At 34.9% G+C, this 22,154-nt stretch overlaps 2 protein-coding genes across 3 annotated transcripts in view; one reads left to right on the top strand and one right to left on the bottom strand.

The window, feature by feature from the left end:
- The window catches only part of LOC118282013 (serine proteinase stubble), a 160,875-nt gene extending 154,409 nt beyond the window's left edge, over positions 1 to 6,466 (top strand). For both annotated transcript variants that reach the window (XM_050707356.1, XM_050707357.1), the window contains exons 7-10: positions 1,048 to 1,240; positions 3,610 to 3,907; positions 4,292 to 4,441; positions 5,253 to 6,466. In XM_050707356.1, coding sequence (XP_050563313.1) covers positions 1,048 to 1,240; positions 3,610 to 3,907; positions 4,292 to 4,441; positions 5,253 to 5,390 — 779 coding nt within the window. In that variant the 3' untranslated portion in view covers positions 5,391 to 6,466. The remainder of the gene's footprint in view (positions 1 to 1,047; positions 1,241 to 3,609; positions 3,908 to 4,291; positions 4,442 to 5,252) is intronic.
- Positions 6,467 to 8,464: 1,998 nt separating this feature from the next.
- On the bottom strand, positions 8,465 to 10,086 carry LOC118276305 (uncharacterized). Its single transcript, XM_035594566.2, has 2 exons — positions 10,000 to 10,086; positions 8,465 to 9,715 (listed from the first exon to the last, which is right to left on the bottom strand). The coding sequence occupies exon 2, from the start codon at positions 9,703 to 9,705 to the stop codon at positions 8,665 to 8,667; it is 1,041 nt and encodes a 346-aa protein (XP_035450459.2). The 5' UTR covers positions 9,706 to 9,715; positions 10,000 to 10,086; the 3' UTR covers positions 8,465 to 8,664.
- Between the last annotated feature and the right edge of the window lie 12,068 nt (positions 10,087 to 22,154).

The raw sequence follows: 22,154 nt of genomic DNA, 5'->3' as shown, positions 1-22,154 counted from the left end.
CTTATTAAAATCCCCTCTAAATCCACACCAACAATGAATTCCTTTCCAGGGTTAAAAGCCATTTAGCCAGCCACAGAATTAAAATGACCAAATGCAAATTACATAGACTCGACCCAAATGTACATTCTGCTCACAAATCTTTGGGGCCGTTAGGAGCCCTTACATTAAATGCATTATATTATAAGAGCCATTAAATAGTACTTGAAACTTTTTATGGTTTCCACAGTTCCAGTGTAATTTACGATTGAGATACCATTTTCGTAATGCATTTAGATAATTCTATCTGCAGTATCTGGAGCTCGCTCGTGCACTCAAATGCAGAGGAAATGTGTGTTACTCCGACGGTTACATTCAAATGGGTATAATAATTTATGTTTATCTCCAAGGTATACTCATGTAGTGAAAGCTGAAAAATGAGAAAATGCTTTTTAGAATTTTCCTATTGAATAGGGTTTTATTCATATCGTCACGCCTTTAATCCATTAAGGGGTGGCAGAGGTGCACATTATGGCACGTAATGCCACTGCGTACACCCACTTTTCACAATTTATGTTGTAAGTCCCATGTAATAGGTGGTGAGCCCATAGGGTTTTAGTAGTATGTTATTTGGTTATTGAAATGGAATCTCTGCAACTATTGATGTATTTTCGAAAATCCTTAATATTTAGCATCTGAGAAACAAAAAATAGTATTGTTTTTATCAGATTGCTAGAGAGATTAGGGTCACTATTTTTTATGACATTTATTTGCAACGTCACGCCTTTTATCCCCGAAAGATTACGGCACGTAGGTAATGCAACGTACACCCACTTTTTACCATTTGTTTTATAAGTCCCATGCATTAGGGGGTGAGCCTATTGCTATATACTGGGTACAATTCCAGACTCCGCGCTACTACTAAGACATTTTCGAAAATCTGAACAAAGCCCCGTAATACTTTGTCCGATCGAATCGAACCCGAGACCTCTTGTCGCACTAGCGACCACTCGACCAACGAGGCAGTCATTAATATGAACACAAAAGTCAAATATTTCTTCTTGTTTTCAGAATGTGGTCTAACAGCCATGTGGCCACGTCCAGAGTCGAGGATCATGGGCGGCAAAGACTCGAGCTTCGGTCGCTGGCCGTGGCAGGTGTCTGTGAGAAGAACCTCCTACTTCGGCTTCTCATCCACGCACCGATGTGGAGGTGCCATCATCAACGAGGGCTGGATTGCCACGGCTGGTCACTGCGTTGATGAGTAAGTAGTATAAAGACCGTTTTGACAGAGACATTTAATGATTACTTAAACTATTCTTTAGTAACAATTGCTAAGGACTGGGTTGAGTAACCATTAAATGACTCTGAGTACGGCGGTATGGATATACATATATAGGTATATGCAGATTCAAGTTTGTGAAGACAAAAGATACTTGGTAGGTACTACCTACAAGGGATGTTGAAATTCGTTTAAATCTGCAAGAATGCATCGTAAGGTTTAAATCGTTACGCCTTTTATACCCGAAGGGGTAGGCAGAGGTGGACAGACACCCACTTTTCACCATTTGTGCTACAAGTCCAATAGGGGTTGAACCTATTTCCATATACTGGACACAAATCTAGACTTCAGTAGTACTTTACCCGACCCAGGAATCGCACCCGAGACCCCTTGTCCAGCAGTCAGCAGAGACTGAATATTGCATTCAGTCTCTGCTGCTGTGTGTTAGTAAATCCATTTCAATTGTATCTTTATGTGTCTTATAGTGAAGCACTTATTTATAAACTGAGGTAAATAATATTTTGTACCACACTCTGCTAACAAATAGTTTCATTATCTTGATAGTGTGCTACGACTCTGTGGTTTGATAAAACAGTCGTTTTTAGTAACCAGATGAAAATTGTACTGGCAATTCTCCAGCTTTCACATTATAACTTGGTAAGAGAAAGAATAAAAGCCTTTTACAAAAAATGTGCATATTTGAAAGATGACTCCAGTTTTCCTTTTCCAATCGAACTATATACACTTCATCTATGTAAACGTCTCTTTAAATTAGGCAATAGGGGAAAAATAGAAATATATTTCTAGCAGAGCATTTAAGATATTAATTCTTTATTGGTGCATCATCAAAATAATCTAACACACTTTGATTAAACCAAAAGCATCCCGAACCTTTACATTAGCTACAAAGTACCTTAGCGTAAATACTTCACAGAACTGCGGTCTTAAAGGATAGACAGCTTTAAATAAACTGGCCACAATTTCGCAATTCGCATTCCTCCCTCCTTTTATCGCGAAAAAAGTCTTAAACATCTTAAGTCTTCCTGAGGAATGTTTTATCAGAATCCATCTAGTAATCCGCAGATTAACGCATTCATACAGACAGACGGACGAGCTGCTTTTCATTTATTTTTTATATTTTCTTCTGTAAGTAGATTACAGTAAAAACAAAGTAAAGGGAACCCTCTAAACATCGTAAAAAGGGGAATTAAAACGAAGTATCTTTAATGGACTCTGTCTTCAACAGGAGCAAGCAGGTTTTGCAAAATTTAAGAACAGTAACTTTACGTTCTGCCGCAAAGATAAATATACTTTTTTTACGATCCACGATAAGTATTTAGTACCTACAAGATTTATGTTAAAGCCGTCAAATGGCTTTCTTTAGTGACTAGACTAGATCAACGAATGGTCTAAACCTAGACTCGGACGAGACCCAGTGGTAGAATTTAACTCAATCCGTGTATTTAATCATGAACTAAATGGCTTTCTCTGTAGATTCATTGGTAAAAGATACCAAGCTAGAAATCCTAAAATAGTTTACTAAATCAGACAAAAATTCTCAGTATTATTAGTGTACTTCCGTGCGATTTATGTAAATAGTCCAATTACAATGAAATCGCTTAACAAGGTAAACAGAGAAGTTAAAAGCTAAAACAGTTTCATACTGAGAACAATTAGTATTTTTGTTGTACCATGGACTTTCTGGAAACTTCAATTAATGCTGTGGTTGAAATACTCCATTTTATAGGAGACAATGCAGGTAAGGCTTTTTGTAACTAGAAGGGTGCCTTTCCACTTCCCCCCTCAAAATGAAATGACGTTCTGCAAACGTGTGTTGGTTTTGTGGGAATTAAGGCGGAACTGTCTGTCGTTCTGAGCGAGTTTTAATGGCTTCTACACACAATGGCTAAATGGAACCATGCAACAGCACATGCAGAAGTTTGGCCTGATGTGTCATTTGTGTTTCTCTTTGCCTTTATGTGTTCTAAATGCAACTGCTGGAGGTCGTTGTAATTAGTGGTAATGACACGTTGAAAAGAATATTGTTGTTGGTAATTGTGTAACAGTTTAATGCAACTTACGGCCACACCCAGAGTCATTTAATGGTTACTTAAGCTAGTCCTTAGCAATAGTTTTCGGAACACAATCGTTAACAAGGAAAAGTTTAAGTAATCATTAAATGTCTCTGAGTACGACAGTTAGACTGTTTATCAAATTGTTGTTCTTCATATGATACTATGGCATAAATTCTAAAGCTCTTGAAATGTTTGTATTAATAGGTCCTTGGTTTTCATTTAATATATGATTAAAATTAATTCCATTACTAAAATAATCTCATTCTCCAATTCCAGTCTCCTGACATCACAAATAAGGATCCGAGTTGGCGAATATGACTTCTCCTCTGTATCAGAAGAATATCCCTTCGTAGAGAGTGGAGTAGCAAGGAAAGCTGTACATCCAAAATACAATTACTATACCTATGAGTACGATTTGGCTCTGGTGAAATTAGAGGCTCCAGTCCAGTTTGCTCCTCATATATCTCCAATATGTCTACCAGCTACAGATGACCTGTTAGTAGGAGAGAATGCTACCGTTACTGGGTGGGGAAGATTGTCTGAAGGTGGCGTGCTACCGTCGGTTCTTCAAGAGGTAATTGAGTTTATAAGTTTATCTAGTAATTATTGTGTTTGTAACCTTCAAAATTAAAGTTAGTGGATTTTTGACGTTTAATAATAAAACTGACGCCAAACATTATCCAGAGTACTTTTTGCAGAAGTAAATCTTAGTTTCTCTAGAGTTTTAGATTTACTGTAGTATTCTTGACATCTTAAAATTATGAAGCAAGCATTTGATTCTATAAAATGCTTAGACTCACCTTCTATTACATATGAGTCATCACATAACTAGTTAAAGATTTTGAGTAATATCGGACACATATCTGTCCTTAAAGGACCCAGAGTCATCACATAACTAGTGAAAATTCATTAAGTTTATTATCGAAAAAATAACAGTAAAATAAATTATTTCCTTTAGGTACAAGTACCCATAGTATCGAACGAGCGATGTAAGTCGATGTTCCTGAGAGCTGGCAGACACGAGTTCATCCCAGACATCTTTCTGTGCGCTGGCCACGAGAGGGGAGGCCATGACTCCTGCCAGGGAGACTCTGGAGGACCCTTGCAGGTAAAAAACTAAATAATCATATAAGCAGCTGCCCGAAGAAGTTATTTGGTCTATAATGCTGAAATAACTCAGTACCCAATTTTCACTTCATCAGATATTCTTTGTAATAAAAAGCCTTGTTGTAAAAAGTGTCATAAAATGAAGAAAATACACTGAAGCAATGATTAATGAATGTGCTGTTAATACTGTGAGGTTCGTTCTATACCATCAAAAGTTTCCTCAAGCACATTATCCCATAGAAACTTCATACTACAACAACCAGAACCACTCCTACCCACAAAATGACTAGTTAAATGTTGATTAACCCTTCCAACTTTTGCAATGACCCTTAATTTCAACTACTCAAGGACACTTCACACTGAAAGATCGTTCTATGAATTTCCAACAATTTCGGTTACAAGTTAAAACTAGGTAAGTACAGCAAATCCCAAGCGCTCAAAACTTCCAGGAATAGCATTACAGGTTCCAAGAAATAGTTCACTTCAAGTTTCGGATCCTCATTAAACAAAATCTTCAGCGAAACTTTACTTCGGTCTTCTGGAATCTTCGCTAAACATGTACAGGCTTAGGAACAAGTAAATAATTAACGCCTTGTACTTGAATAAATTTAAAAAGTTTCGCTTGAAGTGAGCCTTGCTGGCAAAGACTGAAATGTATTTTAAGACCAAAAACTTTTGCTTGCGTTACAAGCTATTAATTTTGTAACTAGAATAGATCTCGTAAACTAAGTTTTGAGTAATGTTTTGTTCTGAGTATTGTCTCTGAACTTTTCACTTTAAGAAAGTGTCTCATACAATTTGTTTCATTTCAGGTAAAAGGAAAAGATCAGAAATATTTCCTAGCTGGAATCATCAGTTGGGGTATCGGATGCGGCGAGGCGAACCTACCCGGAGTTTGCACCAGGATATCGAAGTTCGTTCCATGGATTCTTCAAACGGTCAATTCTTAGACTGAAGCACTTAGTGCTTCATAGTGGAAGGTGATAAAGACAAAGTGATGAACAGTGAAACAAAGACACGAAACGAGTTTGTGACAAGTGCAGAATAAGTTACCTTCAAAAATGTTGATTGGATTCAACGTTTTCTGAGGCGTTTAATTAGGAATATCTCGCCAGGAGCTTGCAGAACTCGTGGTGGCGAGATTCTGCATCAACACCTTCGCCGGAGCTCCAACATGGTGATATTTTTAAGCTTCACAATAAACGCCCTGATGACTGCTTTGAGGTTGTAGAACTCATCATGTATACTAATGACGGTGATCTTGCTGCATATTCAATGATTTCGGAATCAACAGAAGTTTGGAATGTGTTAAGCTCCAATTATGAACGTTCTAAACGGGAATTCACTTAGGTAGCGACCAAACGCAGGTAATTCGACGTTCCGTGATGTGCCTTAGGCAAATTGGAATGGTAAATGTTGCCGTTCTGTGTCGAAGTAGCTATTCCTGCCTTTCCGTCTAAATGCTCATTTGGTTTGTAGGCATTAGGGGGATGAAGATTAGCTTCATGAATTTTTATTAGTACTTTATTGTGTACGATTTATTGAGCTATTGTTTTAATTCTTGTTGCTACATGTTGTTTCTAATAAACAACATATCTTTTTTTCTGAAAATGACATCACCCAGTCCTTTGAAGAAGTAAGATTAATGTGGTAAGATCACCGCCATATATGTAAGACTACTTCGCCTTATGCACTTGAAACAATTCTATGTAAATACAATCAATTTTAAGATCATTTTAATCTTTATTAGTTTAATTTATCCTAAGGCTCTGTATGCTCAAATGTGTAAATATACGTACGTATGTATCTTGCCGTTTAATTAAGGTTATACTAATAATACAGTATTATTTACTTTCCCCAGCATTTGCAATGGAATAACACGTTTTGTAAATATTACCCGTATTTGTTCCAGTTCCTTAGAAACCAGAATGTTTATACAATTAGATGATGGAGTGGTCTGAGTTGGGAATATTATGGTTATGATTTTAAACAATATCAAATGGCTCGTTGTTTTTGCGGTCATACTTAAGGGTACAACCCAAAGGAATACCGACCAAAGTCAAAGTCATAGTATTTATTTCAATTAATCCTTAATTAGGCACTTTTGAAACTTCAAATTGAATTGTCTGCCAGTCTGTCTGTGAAGCTAGGTGCTCGTTCCAAAGTGTAGCGTTGAATGCAGAGAGAGAGAATCGGTTCTCTGTCTCTGTCTATCGAGTCTTGATTCCCTGCCTGATTAAAAATTTCTGATTAAGCTACTGTTTATTTAACTGACAAATATTTTGATGCATTTCAAGTCACAGAAGAATCGTCAAATTATCCGTCAATGAGAGTAAGAGAAACTTAATCAGATGTTGTGAAACAGGTCAGACTTTAGTAGTTTTCTTTTTCTTGTATATGTACATTTCAATTGTAAACTTGTTGATCAAGTTGTAAATCAAATAGTTTTATCTTGACTTAAACATAATATCAGAAGAAAATTAAGGTTTCCATGAGTGCTTATGTGAAACTTCCATTATGGTAAATTGATATTGTAAATACTTGAATAAATATTCTCACTTCTTACTCCATCATCTAATAGTTCAATAACTTCGAATTTGACACTTTTAAGACTATATTTTACCGGGACATCATGGCAGCGCAACCAATCGCCACTACCGACAAAATATATACAGCTCTATACAGATACTTATCTGGTGTCTGTTTGGTTGCATAACCAACATGGCGGCGCGGAAAGTAGCATAGAATGTTACTGGTAGCGCATCCACCCATGGTCGCGCCACCACTAATTACTATAGCACTGTATGGTGACTCACTCACTCAGCCGCCAGTTAAGCCGCTAGTGCTTTCATATTGTGGCGACATTGGTGTCTGTGTGGCGTCTTGTTTGGAAGCTTATGGTCACCACGGATGAGTGGCTGGTTTCGCCGCCATGGTGTCTCAGTAAAATATAGCTCTTATACATATAATAGTTACTTATAATTAATATATTTTTGTAAATTGATATGAATTAACTTGTTATAAACAAAGGGGATGTATGTGAATATTACCAAATCGCGCATTGTTGTACTGCATTTAGTAAATGTCGTCGCTCCAGTGATGTTTGTTTAATTTAGTTTTGACTATTGCGATTTTATTAAATGATAGTTTATGATGCCGTTGATTGTTTTCACAATAATATTATTGTTAATAATTATTAAAATATTGAGATATTTTTTTATTTATTGTTTTATTTCACTTACTTTTATGTAGTCTCAGATATAGCAATTAAACATAATTGTGAATTCTCGCATGTTTTATAAAATTGGTCCCAGGATTTTTTGTGCTATTGGGGTATTAGCTTTCAATGAGAAACTTTAATCTAGAATAAAGACTAACCCTATCTGATACAAACAATATTGAAGAATCTTTGCTATCTGTTCCAAACTGCTAAACTAATTGAATAGCCAGCCAACCAACAACTTAGCAAATCAATTCGAAAAAACGAAATTCCCAAACCCAAAACCAAATCCCCAAAAACCTAGTTGATTACCTCAAAGAATTCACAAACTTAGTCAGTGTCAATAAACAAAGAACGGGCGTGAATTGAATTTCCAAGCGGTGTGCCCACAACTTGCCACGGAGTCATTAGGGATCTTAAATTTGGGTCAGATTTTGATGAGAGAATGCGGTTAGAACATCGTACAATCAACTCTAGAAGGCAGAAGGTAAAATGGGATTGCCCTGGCTTTTAAATTAAAACTCTGTGCCGCGGCATTTTACTGTAATTTTGGAGATTTAGTACTATTACTATGAAGATTGCAGGTTTTTTTTTATTGATGTGTGTTAAAAAATAGATGGATTAAGATAATTTTTAAGTCAAGTTTTATGTGTCAAAGATATCTCAAAGAAACTGTTGAATCTAATCTGGCTTTTTTCAGGTAGCAAAATTATCCAATAACTTTTCCAGCCTTGGTCGAAGCAATAGAAGGAGTGTCAAACTCTTACTGAAAATTAGTGTGATTGTGTAAATTAAATAAAAACGCTTGCAAAATTGAGAATTTATTCAAACAAAAATCATTATAGCTTTAAGGAGATAATTCAAATCTTATTCCCAAAACTTATGTTAATACAAAACATAATATGACAATTAAAGAGGAAGGCTCATATCCAGTAGAAACATAATCTGAGCTAACTGATGATGACGATGACCACGCTGATGATACCAGCAACATGCAGCATGCATTAAGACCAACACATCCCAAGAATCTGCATTGGTAGTAGTAACCAGCTCTGAAAGTTCTCCACTGATCTATCCGAAGTTATCGTCATGTAACCTCTGTACCACGCAGACACCACACAATCATAATAAAATAGTATAACGCTTTTAAAATCTGGATTACAGCTTTCAAAGCCTGGGTGTATAGCATCCGGAGTATTCTTACAGTTAATACTATTTAATTTGACGTTGTAAATAGGTAAAGGACGAGTTACAACAGTTTTTGGTATACCAAATTCCAAATCCAACAACCACGGTGCATGACGCTGCAAATTGGGCATCTTGCAAAATTCATCTATAATTGGATTTGGGTCGAGAGCCAGCATATTTGCACTAGGAAATATCGCCTTCGGTAAACTTAAATACACTTCTAGGGGATCACCTACTTCTTCATTATTACTAGTGTCTATTTCATTACCAAGATTTGATTGATCCAACTCTTCATATAATTTCTCTTGGTTAAATGTTTCGGCATTATAAATATCCTTAGCGTCTACCATTTGCTGTTCAGGGACATAACAATCATTTATGACATCAGGAACATTTGAAAGGTTTTGCTGGATGGACAATTGAGGTACTATTGGCGCAATAACTGGTTGGATCAATGCGCCAGCCATAGGATAGATTTGTTGGCCATATAATGTAACTGGGTTTGGCACAATAGCTGGCAAAGTATTGGCGTATACAGGTATGTTCAAAGAGTTATTGATGTAAGCTTGATTCTCGAGAAATAATTTCAGATCCTCTTTGTGGAAAGCGGGGGCTATTGCCTTTGGTATATTCACTGGTATTGTTAGTATTTCTTTATTGCAGAGCCCTGTACAAGATGTATTATTATTTAGATCGTTCTTATTTACCGTGAGTACTAACTGTGTTTGAGCAAGCTTTTTCATCGCCACATTCTTTATTTTGCTTAAGCAACATTGATTTAATTTCGACATCGTGGTGCTATCCGACATTGTTTCACGATTCATTAGTTTATTTACATCTGTCAGTGTAAGCGCCATTGCACCAAACCTGAAATTGAATTTCGTTAATTAGTTGATAATCCCAAAGGATTTAGATAGCATTAATACCAATATTTATTGTGAACAAATTGAAAATTTCAAAGTGCGAATGCAATAAATTAGGATTTGATTGGATTATGGGACATGGCAATTAATTGACCACGGATTATAATTGTTTTATGAGATGTGCCATTTTACTTTATGTCTGTTGAATACGATTACATAAATTAAGTGTTATCCATTTGTATAATATTATTTTAAAATAAAAACTAAGCCGTATAAAATCAGACAAACCTTTTACCAGTTATTATACTGATATCAATATAATGCACTGTCAAACAAAATAACAACTTTGATAAGTATGCGAGTATAAGCAAGATGTAGCTTAGAGGAAAAAAAAAACTCGGAAACAAACTAATGGGTACGTACACAAACTAACACTTGCACTTGTACAAGGAATAATCATCCTAAACTTGTTTTAGTATTCTATAAAGTTATAAACTTACCTTTTGTGAGGTGTTTTTGTTTTAAAGTATTTGTTACTGTTGCCACTGCAGGTTGAGTTTCAATTAAATAATTTATTTTTTATTGCCATCAAGTGACTTCGACGTTCTTCATGACATTTTTTTTTTAAATATTTTAATGTCTCGTCTAGGGCTGGAGTACAAACGAAGTGAATGTTTTTATTATTGCAACAGTGGGTACTTCTTAAATTATTTTGAAGTTTTACTTTTGTGAAGCCACAGATTATAATTATTATGGTTTGAAATAAATGGGGTGGTAGTGTAACTAATTGTGTTTTTTTTTCTGAATGAATTTCGAATATAAAATAAAATAAAAAAATGGAAAGAATCGCCTTTATTCCCTTGCTATGATAGCTTTGGCTTTTCCTTCTTATTTTATATGGACATTGACATTTCTAATTTGGACCCCACATGAAAAATATCTACAAAATGCTAAAAAATCACTGCAGTACTGAATACTCCACTATATATCTTGTATTATATTACTATCATAAAATCGAATACTAGAATGAACTGCATAGGTACATAGGTATAGATATTGTTATTCCGGAATCGAATTGTGTCCCCGACCAACCTCTAGGGATTTGCTTTGCCATATTTTTCACTGACTGACCCAATTTTCTTTGGAATTATTTACACCATAACTATTTGAGTGGGTCAGATTATATGGAATTTGAGTATTCGCGTGATTTCAATGTTATATTTATTTTTATTTATTTATTTAAACCTTTACAATCAGGCAACTAGGCCCATTTAAGGTATATACCTTAAACTAACATATATACGTCATAGACAATAACTTGTTAGTAAATAATACTTAAAACTAGATAGTTATAGCTATAGGCCCTATGAAATCACGCGTTGTCTAGTGGTTGCAAGTGCGACTGCTGGGTCAGGGGTCTCGGGTTCGATTCCTGGGTCGAGTAAAGTACTGCTGGACTATTTTAAATTTTTCGAAAATTTCTCAGTAGTAGCACGGAGTCTGCATTTGTGCCGGTTTAAGGCAATAGACTCACCCACTATTACATGGGACTTAAAATATAAATAGTGAAAAGTGGGTGTACATTTTACAATGGCATTACGTGCCGTAATGTGCACCTCTGCCTACCCCTTCGGACATAAAACACGTGACGATATGATACGATACATACATATTTAACCACCTTATTTAAGTAGGTACATGAGCACATACAATATTTTTCTATAATGCGACGAAGCTCTTAACACTGCAAGTGATTATCGTAAACAGTCGACACTAATGGTTGCGAAGTAATATGTATCAAGTGTATATGAAGTCATTTGTGAATAATTAATTTTATACTCAGTGCTTACGGATCAAAATCGCTTGGCTTACTTTTGATAATAAGGCTTAGTATTTGTTGTTGGTTGTGTTTGGTTACACGATATGTTGTATATGAGAGTTTTATCATAAGTTTTTGTCACGTTTTGGTGTTAGAACAATATCTTAAATTAATTTGATCTTGAAAACCATAAAGTCTATTATAATATCAATTTCGACATCATATTAACAGTCGATATAAAATAATCATTTCTTAGGAGACGTAACTAGTAAAGAGAAATAGCATTTCTGTAAAATAAAATATTAAAGTCGAATGGAATACGTTAACAAAATTAATAACTTTACTTCAATTTTCTTTTTTTCAAGTCAAGTAAAACTATCCCTAAAACCTTATCCTGAGTCTGAAAAATACTACTCTTAAAGCCACATCAAAATCGGTTCAGCTAAACGCGAGATAATCGTGCACGCACAAACATACATACATACAGGTCAAACTAAGAACCTCCTATTTTTTGAAAGTCGGTTAAAAATAAACAAATGCGCACCTTCATTTCGTTTTCATACAAAAACCTCCTTGGAACTTTCGTAAACAAAATCATAGTCAATAATCCACCATCGTAGTCTATCCAAACAACTTGGAGCAAACTCCTTCAGAATTTAATTTTAAAAATCCTGGCGTATTTCAATGGGCTTCTGTTAAAAGAATCTGTGCCGGTGCAAATTGCTGGCGAACCGGCGACTCCTAACGACCGGCCATTGTGCAAGCCTCGTCACCTGGACCGTGTTGTTACAATATTCTAGAATTCCTTTTTTCAAAATTTAAAATTTAAATTGTTTTTTTTTTATGTGGTTGTAGTGTTGTGTTGAAAGTGAATGGTGGTGATTTGGAATTGAGAATCGATTTTTGTGTTCGATTTTTTGCTAGTAAAGCGTGGTTTGTAAGTTTGATTGTAGTGTTTTGCGTGGTGATCTTTTTCTTTATTAGCGCCAATACCAGACCGAATCGACTTCCTCACTGTTTTACTTCACGGGGCCGTTTGTAATTTTCAATAAATGCATTGGAGAAGCTAGAAATTGAAGACTACACTAAATTGGTTTTTGTAAATTCTTTATAGCCAAATTAAGTATCGTGAGTGACCCGGTTGTGGCCACTTTAAGAATTTTGTCTACTTTGAGGCTTTCTTAACTTATAGTTTTTGTTATCACAAACATATTTCTTGTAATCAAAGTCATTTAACTTGTATTAATCTTGCCTAAGAAAACCCTTTTTTAAAGAACGTCCAGTAAAAAAATAACTGTATAAAAAAGAAAAAAAAAAGGGAGTTTGTGCCATTTTTGGCCAGATTCGTGCCATTTCTGGCCACGGTCGTGTGCCAGTTCTGGCCATCAAAAAATACAATAAAAGTAATCAAAATTTATTAATTAGATTTGACATTTTAGAAACAATGGTTTTCATTTAGTCTAGAAAATATGAAATATTTATTTATTTATTTATTTATTTATTTATTTATTTATTTATTTATTTATTTATTTATTTATTTATTTATTTATTAGGACAACCAGTAGTTGTTACATTAGGACTTATATCTAAACACTTACATAATAATAAATTTAAATGCACAACATTTTAAGGTGTCACAACATGCACTGTAGGACAACATAATGGTGACACTGTTTTCAGTTAATAGGGAAAAAATAATAAAAATAAAATACAATGTGAAAATAAAATAAAATAAAACACATTCAAACAAAACAATATTAACATACCCGCAAAATTATACATGGTTAAGATAACTAAGACTAAATAACACAAATGATATTATATTATTACTTCACTTGAATTTAACTTACAAATAAAGAGATCAACATTTATATGACGTTGGTAAAAGCTGCAAAGTAAACTGACCTCCCTTTGTGTGAAGGCAATTTATTGCATCTCTGAAAATGAAAAATATGTGTTTGTTGATATGTAAAGCCAAGGAAAAATAATAAATAAATTACGATAAATGACTAGAAGTGGGGCGTTTATGTACAAAAGTTTTGGCCAGCCGTGTGGCCAAAGATGGAGAAATTCATAATTTTGTCTCCATTAGTGGCCACCTTCTAATAATCCCACTTCAGAAACATATGGCGACAAAATAACTTTAGTTCCACTTAGACAATATATTCTTCATGTAGTATTAACATAAACATCCAAACAATAAGCAAAGATTAAGAAATAAAAACCAAATCCTCACCCGCTCGCCTTAGCCTTTTTGTTAAGATCTTAACAATTTCACCCTCAACAAAAAAGAATGACTTGTTGCATCGAAGTGAAGTTTGACACATCAAAGCTGCCAACGGTATCAGTGTCTCCAATATTCAATATTTTAAATACTGTACATAACAGAGTAATTTATTTGTCCATGCCTTAGTTATAAATATATGAAGGCCCAAGTGGCCACAAAGGGGTCGATGGCCACAACCGGGTCACTTGCCCTACCATCACGGACCATAAAGTATTTGTATTACGTAAAAGTGTGAATAAAATTGATATTTTATGTTTTTAATTAAAAGTTTTTAATTGTCTGAGAAAACCTACAACTTTATCCCGTACATATAAAAAAATACTCCAACCAATACACGCCATTTACATCTAGAAAGCAACCCCAAAAATGTACCCATCAATCAAAAAGTGTAGTGTACCTAAAATATTTCCCTTCCTAGGTCAATTAGCTAGCAGTCAGGCGCGTGTCAATCTATGACTCGTATAGCCTGTCTATCAACTGCCAGTATTTATGATCGATGGCTTGCATAACAGTTGTGAGAACTCCAATATTCGTACAAATCACTCGTGTCAATTCTTTTTTTTTTATTATTTTTTGTAGAATTTCAAACGTCATTTTTGTTTTGAGTTGAGGGTTATACATAATAATATGTATGTTCTTTGTATAGTTAGTATGGCCTTAAAATAATGAAAACAATAAAAAAATACTCTTCCACAGTCGGATAAACAAATATGTACGTCTAATAAAATAGTGTAGTAAGCTTAGTAGTTTTTTTAGGGGGAAAATTATCTAGTCGCTTTTCCCACTTTGAGGGAATGTCAGACTAAAAACCATCCCCTTATTTCTTCCTGCTTTGAGCCGGAGCCCCGGTAACCCCTTAGTTTATCCACAGCTGTGTCGCTTTTTTGCATGTCTTGGCGATGGCACTGCCGTGCCCCCAGATAAACAATGCCAGGCAAAATATCAAAATCCTCAATTATAATACATTTTGTGACCCGAATAAATAAATTAATTTGAATCCAAACTAGTTAATTAAGAAACAATATTTATTATATAGTACGTGTAGTTACAAGGCAGTTCATTAAATAAATTCATTAAACCAGCTTAAACTTAGTGTTTATTTGTGACCTTTTTTCAGTTAATTCTCTTTAATTAAAACTATTTGACTTTCGAGTGCTTGATGGTCTTAATTAAGTTTGTTGTTAATCATATTCGAAGCTCTTTTGTAAGTAAAAACTAAATATTAGTTTGGTATTTTATAATATTTGTAACTTATTACGTAGGCTGGTACAAGTACCAATTAGATATGCATAATTCTAAAGATTAACATAATAAATTTGTCAAATACAAAACCTAAAATATCTATTATAAGTATTTTAATTTCAAAGGCAAAATTCTGAATAAACTAAACCATATTTTTAATTACGCTTATTGCCATCCTTAGCACGCATCTTTCCATATAAAGAAACATAGCTTAGCTAAGTCTGTTTCCACCAGTGCTATGCTATGTGTAGCAATGAATATGATGACGTATCCACAGCAATATAGCATATTATCTGGTGGAAATGCACCAACATAAGCTGTGTGGCATTTTTTTAAACTTTGCCCCACACTAGAATTTTCTGTCGTGGGTGCGTTCACAAACATATACCCGAAACAACAATTTGTGGATCACACAAAGAGTTGCTCCGTGCGGGAATCGAACCCGCTACCCGTTGCGCGGCAGCCGGTTGCCCAGCCACCGCACCAACCGTGCAGTCAAAAGTCATATAGACAGACACAACACACAACTGCCATAAGATTTAAAACCTCTCATATCAAAATGACCTTTTCAAACAAACGCAAAAACTGAAAAATAGAAGCAACAGAAAAGATATTTAAGAAGACATAATATTTAATATTACATTACGCTAGAGAAATAAGACAGTGGAATAAAAATAAAAATCAAAAGGACAAGGGTCGTCCCTTGGGACTGTCACTGTCCTTCGTGTCATGGACTTGTCCTATCCCTGAACGAAAATGAGGACATAATAAAAATGTAGACAACATCATGTAATGACGAATATCCTCTTTTTTATGATTCTAGGAATAGGTCACCCGTTTTTGACGTGTTTGTATGTTAAAAGACGTGGGTATGTGTGTGTGTGTGACAAGTTGACGACTTCAGTGTTCCGGTGTTTTCATAGTTGTATCTGCTGTAGATCCTGGCTTACACAGTTTGCAGTGGTTTGGGAGGTTGAAGCAAGCTTGTCCTATAAAAAATGTGCGATTGATATGGTGGCTGGGGAACCGACTGCCTCTCCTATTATATACGTGGTTGCAGAGAAGTACAAGCAGAAGAATACATCAAAACAAATTAAAATTCTAGATATTTTTAGTTTAAAATTCAAAGTACCAGTGGACACAATGTTTTTAAATATCTCTCACTCTTCCTTTACAAATTACCTGTAGATTAAAAACACATTATGTGAAACGGAGAATACAAATAACGTTTATTTTCTAAGAAAATATTAAGAAACGTTTCCAGTCTCCTTTGACTGTTGGGGGCGTGGGCTGGATTCACGTACAATTGAATTGTGACTTCAGGTACAAGTTATAGCGGTTTGTAGTACCTACAATATTGTTTTGATTTTTTTTTTTATGAAAAAAGTAATAAGCGTCTCCCATGAACACCTGCAATACAAGAGGAGTTATAGGTGCATTGCCGGCCTTTTGAAAAATAATTCGCTCTTTTCTTGTAGGTTTGAAGGTCGTATCGGTTCGTAAGTACCGCCAACGACAGCTTATTCATCAATTTTGCTGTGCAAGCCAGAAAGTTTCGTGAGAAGCGAAGAGTTGTAGCCTGCCAAACATCTATATGATGGGTGTGGAAGTGCTATTTTTGCTATTTGATTGTTAGAATATTTAAAAAGCGCCCGACTGATTACACGAATACGCCCGTTTTGGAAATTCGAGTACCTATTTACAGTCGCGCGCTTGCGACCACTAAACGTGATCAACGAAACAGTAATAAATAGCATTTCACTCAGAATCTAAGTTAGTTAAAGACCATAATAAATATAATTTAAAATTATTCTAAAATCGTAATTAAAATCGCTTCATCTACTATCTTGCGTCAACCAACACGAATGAGGAGCAATTGCTCGTGGCCCTTTGTCTCCTGTACGGTGCAGTTTATACGCCAAGATCGGGACGTGGTGATCATCAGACCTCATATAGAGAATGGGTAGACGCCAGGTATTAAGTTGTCCTAATACTCGACTTTATTACATAGCTGTAAAGCTGAAATTTTGTTGGAAAATTGACAACCAATTAAGATCGTGATATGAATAGAGCATGTATATACTGAGATCCCAATCTATGTCTTTAATAAAGATGTTTTATTTATGTTGGCTTTAATAATGTTGTTTTTTCTTCTGCTCGGCTCCTATTGGTAGTAGCTTGCGGTTTTATAATATCCTTTCTCGATATTTGGAATAGAATTTCTATCTAACACAAAAATATTTTTTCTAATCGAATCAGTAGTTCTTAGATTAGCGCATTCACCGCCGTACTCCGAGTCATTTAATGGTTGCTTAATCCAGTCCTTAGCAATTACTTTCGGAACAAAAACGTTACTAAGGAATAGTTTAAGTAATCATTAAATGTCTCTGAGTGCGGTAGTCAAACAAATAAACAATACAGGGTGAAGATTTCAAACGTATAATTAGAAATTATAAGCCCATCCTCGCGATGTTTTTCTTAACCGTTTGTAAGTGGTGTCTAAATAACCTTAGAAAGTACGTATTACTCAGAAAAGTCTCATTGGTACTTTCCGTTGGTAGGTTTCGAACGCGCACTCTAGCCTATAGGACAATAATATAATAAGGGGTTCTGTTGAACACTGAAACTTCAACATATAAAGGACCTAGGAAGGGTAAACTTGTATCGTGTGCGATACACGACGTGTACGTCTCAAGGAACATTTAAGATCATATTCAGTACATCTGAATACACGCGATCTTACACTTGCGTCTTGCAGGTTCAACTTATGCCGGGAGAGATAGCAAATACGTCAATAGATGAATTATTATGATTTGTTGATTTTTTTATTTATTTGTTACGTCTACTAATTTTAATTTAGTGAGTTGCCTCATCGGTCATGTAGTTACCAATCAAGAAGTAGCGAGGCCAATTTGCGGATCAAGAACATTTTTGTTATTTATTTATTTTTATTTAATTTAAAAAGCTTTATGCACAAGTACATGGGCGGACATAATACCATTGGCATTTTCTGCCTGTCTGACCCTTGGGTGGTGCAGAGAACATAACAGTGGGTGCATAGAACATGATAGATATATAAAATGGGAAATGATAAGATGTATTTCGGACATATACACAATAATACATACCAGTACAATATACATATATTTGTAATAGTAATATAATATAATACCTTTAATAAGTTTTTTTTTTCTAAAAAACATTGCCCCACACTAGGATTTTCTCTTGTATCGTGGGTGCATAAACAAACACAAGCTCACATGGACATTATTGCATTTTGTGGATCATACAAAGAGTTGTTTCGTGCGGGAATCTTATCGAATCTGCCCAGCCACTGCACCAACCGTCACCAATCAATTATTAACTTTCTTTTCTTTTTGGAAATTTCTCAGAATGCCACTGACTCTGGAATTGTTGCACGGTACCTACATGACAGTAAAGTCTCCGACCACAACTTCGGATATTGGGATAAAACCACGTGAAATGTATTACATTGTATTTGTAAAATAATACCTGCATGGAGGAAAACCGCCCCTAAAAACGGTGGCGAAATAAAAAGTGGTGTCATAAGTCGTCATCGTCATACAAATCTGACTCATCATTACAAGCAGATTGTCAATGTATATAAAAAAGAACATGGTATCTATAAAAATGCAGCACACGGAAATATTTAACTGAAAATGTTTACACAGGATTTTTACGCTAAATAAATGCTTCACGGTACATACGTGAACCGCGACGAAATTCTGAAAAATTACGCCATTTTACTGTTACGTACGTATTTTGGGAATTTTTGCCGTCTCGTTTTTCAGCGTCATCGCCTATTTGATGACGAAAAAAGTTCATTCGATTTTAGCACTGAACAAAATACAGGTCATTCGTTTTTATCGGTCTTTTGATTTTTTGCCACCTAATAGCTATTTACCCGACTTTATGAAAGGTATTGTTTACCTATTTTGTGACAACAATAAATAAAAAGGTCATAGTATTAACAGACATCGTTGTGTATTTATAAATGCGACTATAATGTCGGGTACAGACTAACGTAATTAAGAAGGGGCATGTATTCTATTTACCTAAATAAACGTTTAATTTCTATTTACCTAAAAAAACAAACACTTTTGATTTAGAACAGACACAGAAAATTGTAACATTTCATAATTATTTATTTATTTTATACTTTATTGCACCATTATATTAAACACATTTACATTATGATAGTAATTTGAGCAATTGGCGATCTTATAACACACGGCGAATTCTTTCAGACAACCTTTGGATGGAATTTTTAAAAATGATCTGAAATAGGTAGTGCGTGCACCACAATAATAGGTACAAAAGGGAAAAAATCAATCATCGTCATCATCATCAACCGAGAGACGTCCACTGCTGAAAAAAACAATACAAACTGAAAATTAAATTTACAAACCACACTAAAATGTAATAACGACAACTAGCCATATTAAATACTCTGTAATAAAAATAATATACCTGTTTTCTTTGCTATCCATACTTGAAACAAGAATCAGCATACATTGAGTGAAAAGTTTGGTATCGCGAGGTTACGTCCAACTTCGTCGCCTTGTCGCTTCCAACATTACACGGGCTATTGGCACTCTCCACTAGGAAACTTCCTCGATATTATACTTAGGAAATGGTTTTAATTCATAGATTCATGTAGTTTCAGAAGTAACTAACATTGTGTTTGGAGTTGCAAATGCTACACGTAGTATAAAAGGTAATAAAGTTGCAGAATTTTTGTTTTAAGTGACTGGAAGTAATTACTTTAATAATCTAAAATCAGGGTGCGGCTGCTAGACAAGGGGTTTTGGGTTCGATTCCCGGGTCAGGCAAAGTATTACTGGGCTTAAATTAATTCGGTTTATCGAAAATTTCTCAGTGGTAGCAGGGAGTCTGGAATTGTGCCCATTATATGGCAGTAGGCTCACCCCCTATTATATGGGACTTATGACACACTTGATGAAAAGTGGGTTTATATTGTATAGTGGCATTACATGCCGTAATGTGCACCGCTGCCCTTTGGGGATAAAAGGCGTTACATTGCTGAAATATTCAAATTTAATTTGGTTTATCATATTTTGAAGCAAAGGTCCATCAACTGACTTTTTGTGTTTTATATTCCAAGTGGCTAGGCAGCGGTGGATATTTTGGAGAGGACGTGCTGTCCATTGTATGTTCCGACATTTATACTATTACTACTAAACATTTTCTAAAATTTGTGCTAGTACTCTTGGCTCTTCCCCAGAGCTGAAGCCATGAAACTTGCATGTTCCAAAATTGTAAATTATTTAGCTAGTAGCCAGACTAGGACACGACAACTTACAATTTCGTTGAGCCAGTGTCCATTGCAGAAATTTTTAGACTGGCTACAGTCCATATTGCCTTCTATTTCGTGGTCTTCAATTAATATCATCAACTCATGTTTCTGCAGTGAGCTGTATTCAGTCTTTTATTCGTTTCAATGAAAGATCACCATCATCATCATCATCATCAGCCGAGAGACGTCCACTGCTGAACAAAGGGCTCTCCCTTAGTCCTCCACGTAGAACGACAAGTCGTCACCTGCATCCACTGGCTCCCTGCCACTCGGACGATATAAATAAAGAACATTATACAAATTATTGTCTCGATCTGGTATCAAATCGTCGTTATTGTTTTTCGTCTATACTTCACTAACTAAGAAGACAATATTATTAGTTCTTATAGGAAGTATGAGATCTGGGATCAAACAATTGTCCTTGTTCTGCGTTCATACTTCTCTAACCAACAAAAAAACTTTATTACTCCCTCTAGTATCATACTTCCGCGAACATTTTAGCAGCAAACCATTATGTGCGTAAGTGACATAAAAATACAAAAACTCCTATCATTTACCTTCCTCCCAATAACCATTGAAACGACAAGAAATTCGCAAGAGACGCATTTCTTAAACAAGATATTTGAACGAATAATGTCGTTGGCTTAAGAACACCTAAGGGATGGAAATAAATAAAGTCCTGCTTTAGTACCTTTTTAACTTCGAAGGGAATTACTTGGAATCGTCAAGTGAATCCTGTTTTGCTACAGGATTGTATTTTTTGAGCAAACTTATCTTCTATGTGCTCGTATAAAAACGATTTTGTCAGAATGGATTTAAAGTTTCAAACGAGTTATTACTAATAGGTTTTGTGAAGAATCTTCTAGATTGCGAATAATAAAAGTTTTATTAGGTTATTCATTATCTGTGTATGTATAAGTAACGTAACGTAAAATATTTTTTATATGAAAGTTTTATTTCATATGAGTGACGTTTCACATAGCTTACAAGTTGAGGGAGCTTTTCTACCAGATATATGTGCTATGTAGCTCTGCTACGAAGTATAACATCTTCTAATCGCTAAGCTGTGAAACTATGTGACCGTTTCACTGATACTAAGCTATGTAGTAAGATGTGCTATGGAGAAAATGCATAGCTCGGGTATGCGACGTATCGATAGGAAGAAAGCCATCCATAGCACACATCTTTCTATTTAAAAAATATAGCCTAAATAGCTGAGTCTGTTTCCACCAGTGCTGTGTGTGTACCAATGAATATGACTGGTGGAAGCCAAACGCATCTACAGCAACGTAACATAGCATATCACTGGTGGAAAAGTAACCTTAGGCTGTTAAAAGTCTAATAAAAAACTATCTATAAAAACCTTATAGAAATTATAATACAGTTATTATAAGGCTTAATGTCGACCAAAACATGATCTGTTTTTGTTCATTAATTTTAATAAAAAGTACACTTGAATATAATAGCCTAAGCTTATTGAGTTAAAAGAAACTAATTAGGTTTATTACTTACTATAATATTAAATAAAAAATAAACTAAAGAGCATTCCATTGAAATTTAATTTATCACTATAGTTTGTAGTACAATAAATAAAAAACTAATAAACTTTAAAGCAAAGCGCCTTCAAAATTAACGTTAGCAAATCTTATTTGAGCAACAACACGAAAGATTAAATGTTGCTAACAAAATAGTTGCAGGAGCATAACAGTAGAAGTGTTTACTAACAATTTAACTTCGTCAGTTAAACTTGTTTTACT

This window comes from Spodoptera frugiperda, chromosome 31 (genome assembly GCF_023101765.2).
Source record: "Spodoptera frugiperda isolate SF20-4 chromosome 31, AGI-APGP_CSIRO_Sfru_2.0, whole genome shotgun sequence".
Taxonomy (NCBI): domain Eukaryota; kingdom Metazoa; phylum Arthropoda; class Insecta; order Lepidoptera; family Noctuidae; genus Spodoptera; species Spodoptera frugiperda.
The sequence above is the reverse complement of the archived record's forward strand: the minus strand, read 5'-3'. Positions and strand labels throughout refer to the sequence as shown.

Coding starts and splice junctions, on each gene's coding strand:
- LOC118276305 (XM_035594566.2), bottom strand. CDS start 9,705: ATGGCGCTTACACTGACAGATGTAAATAAACTAATGAATCGTGAAACA.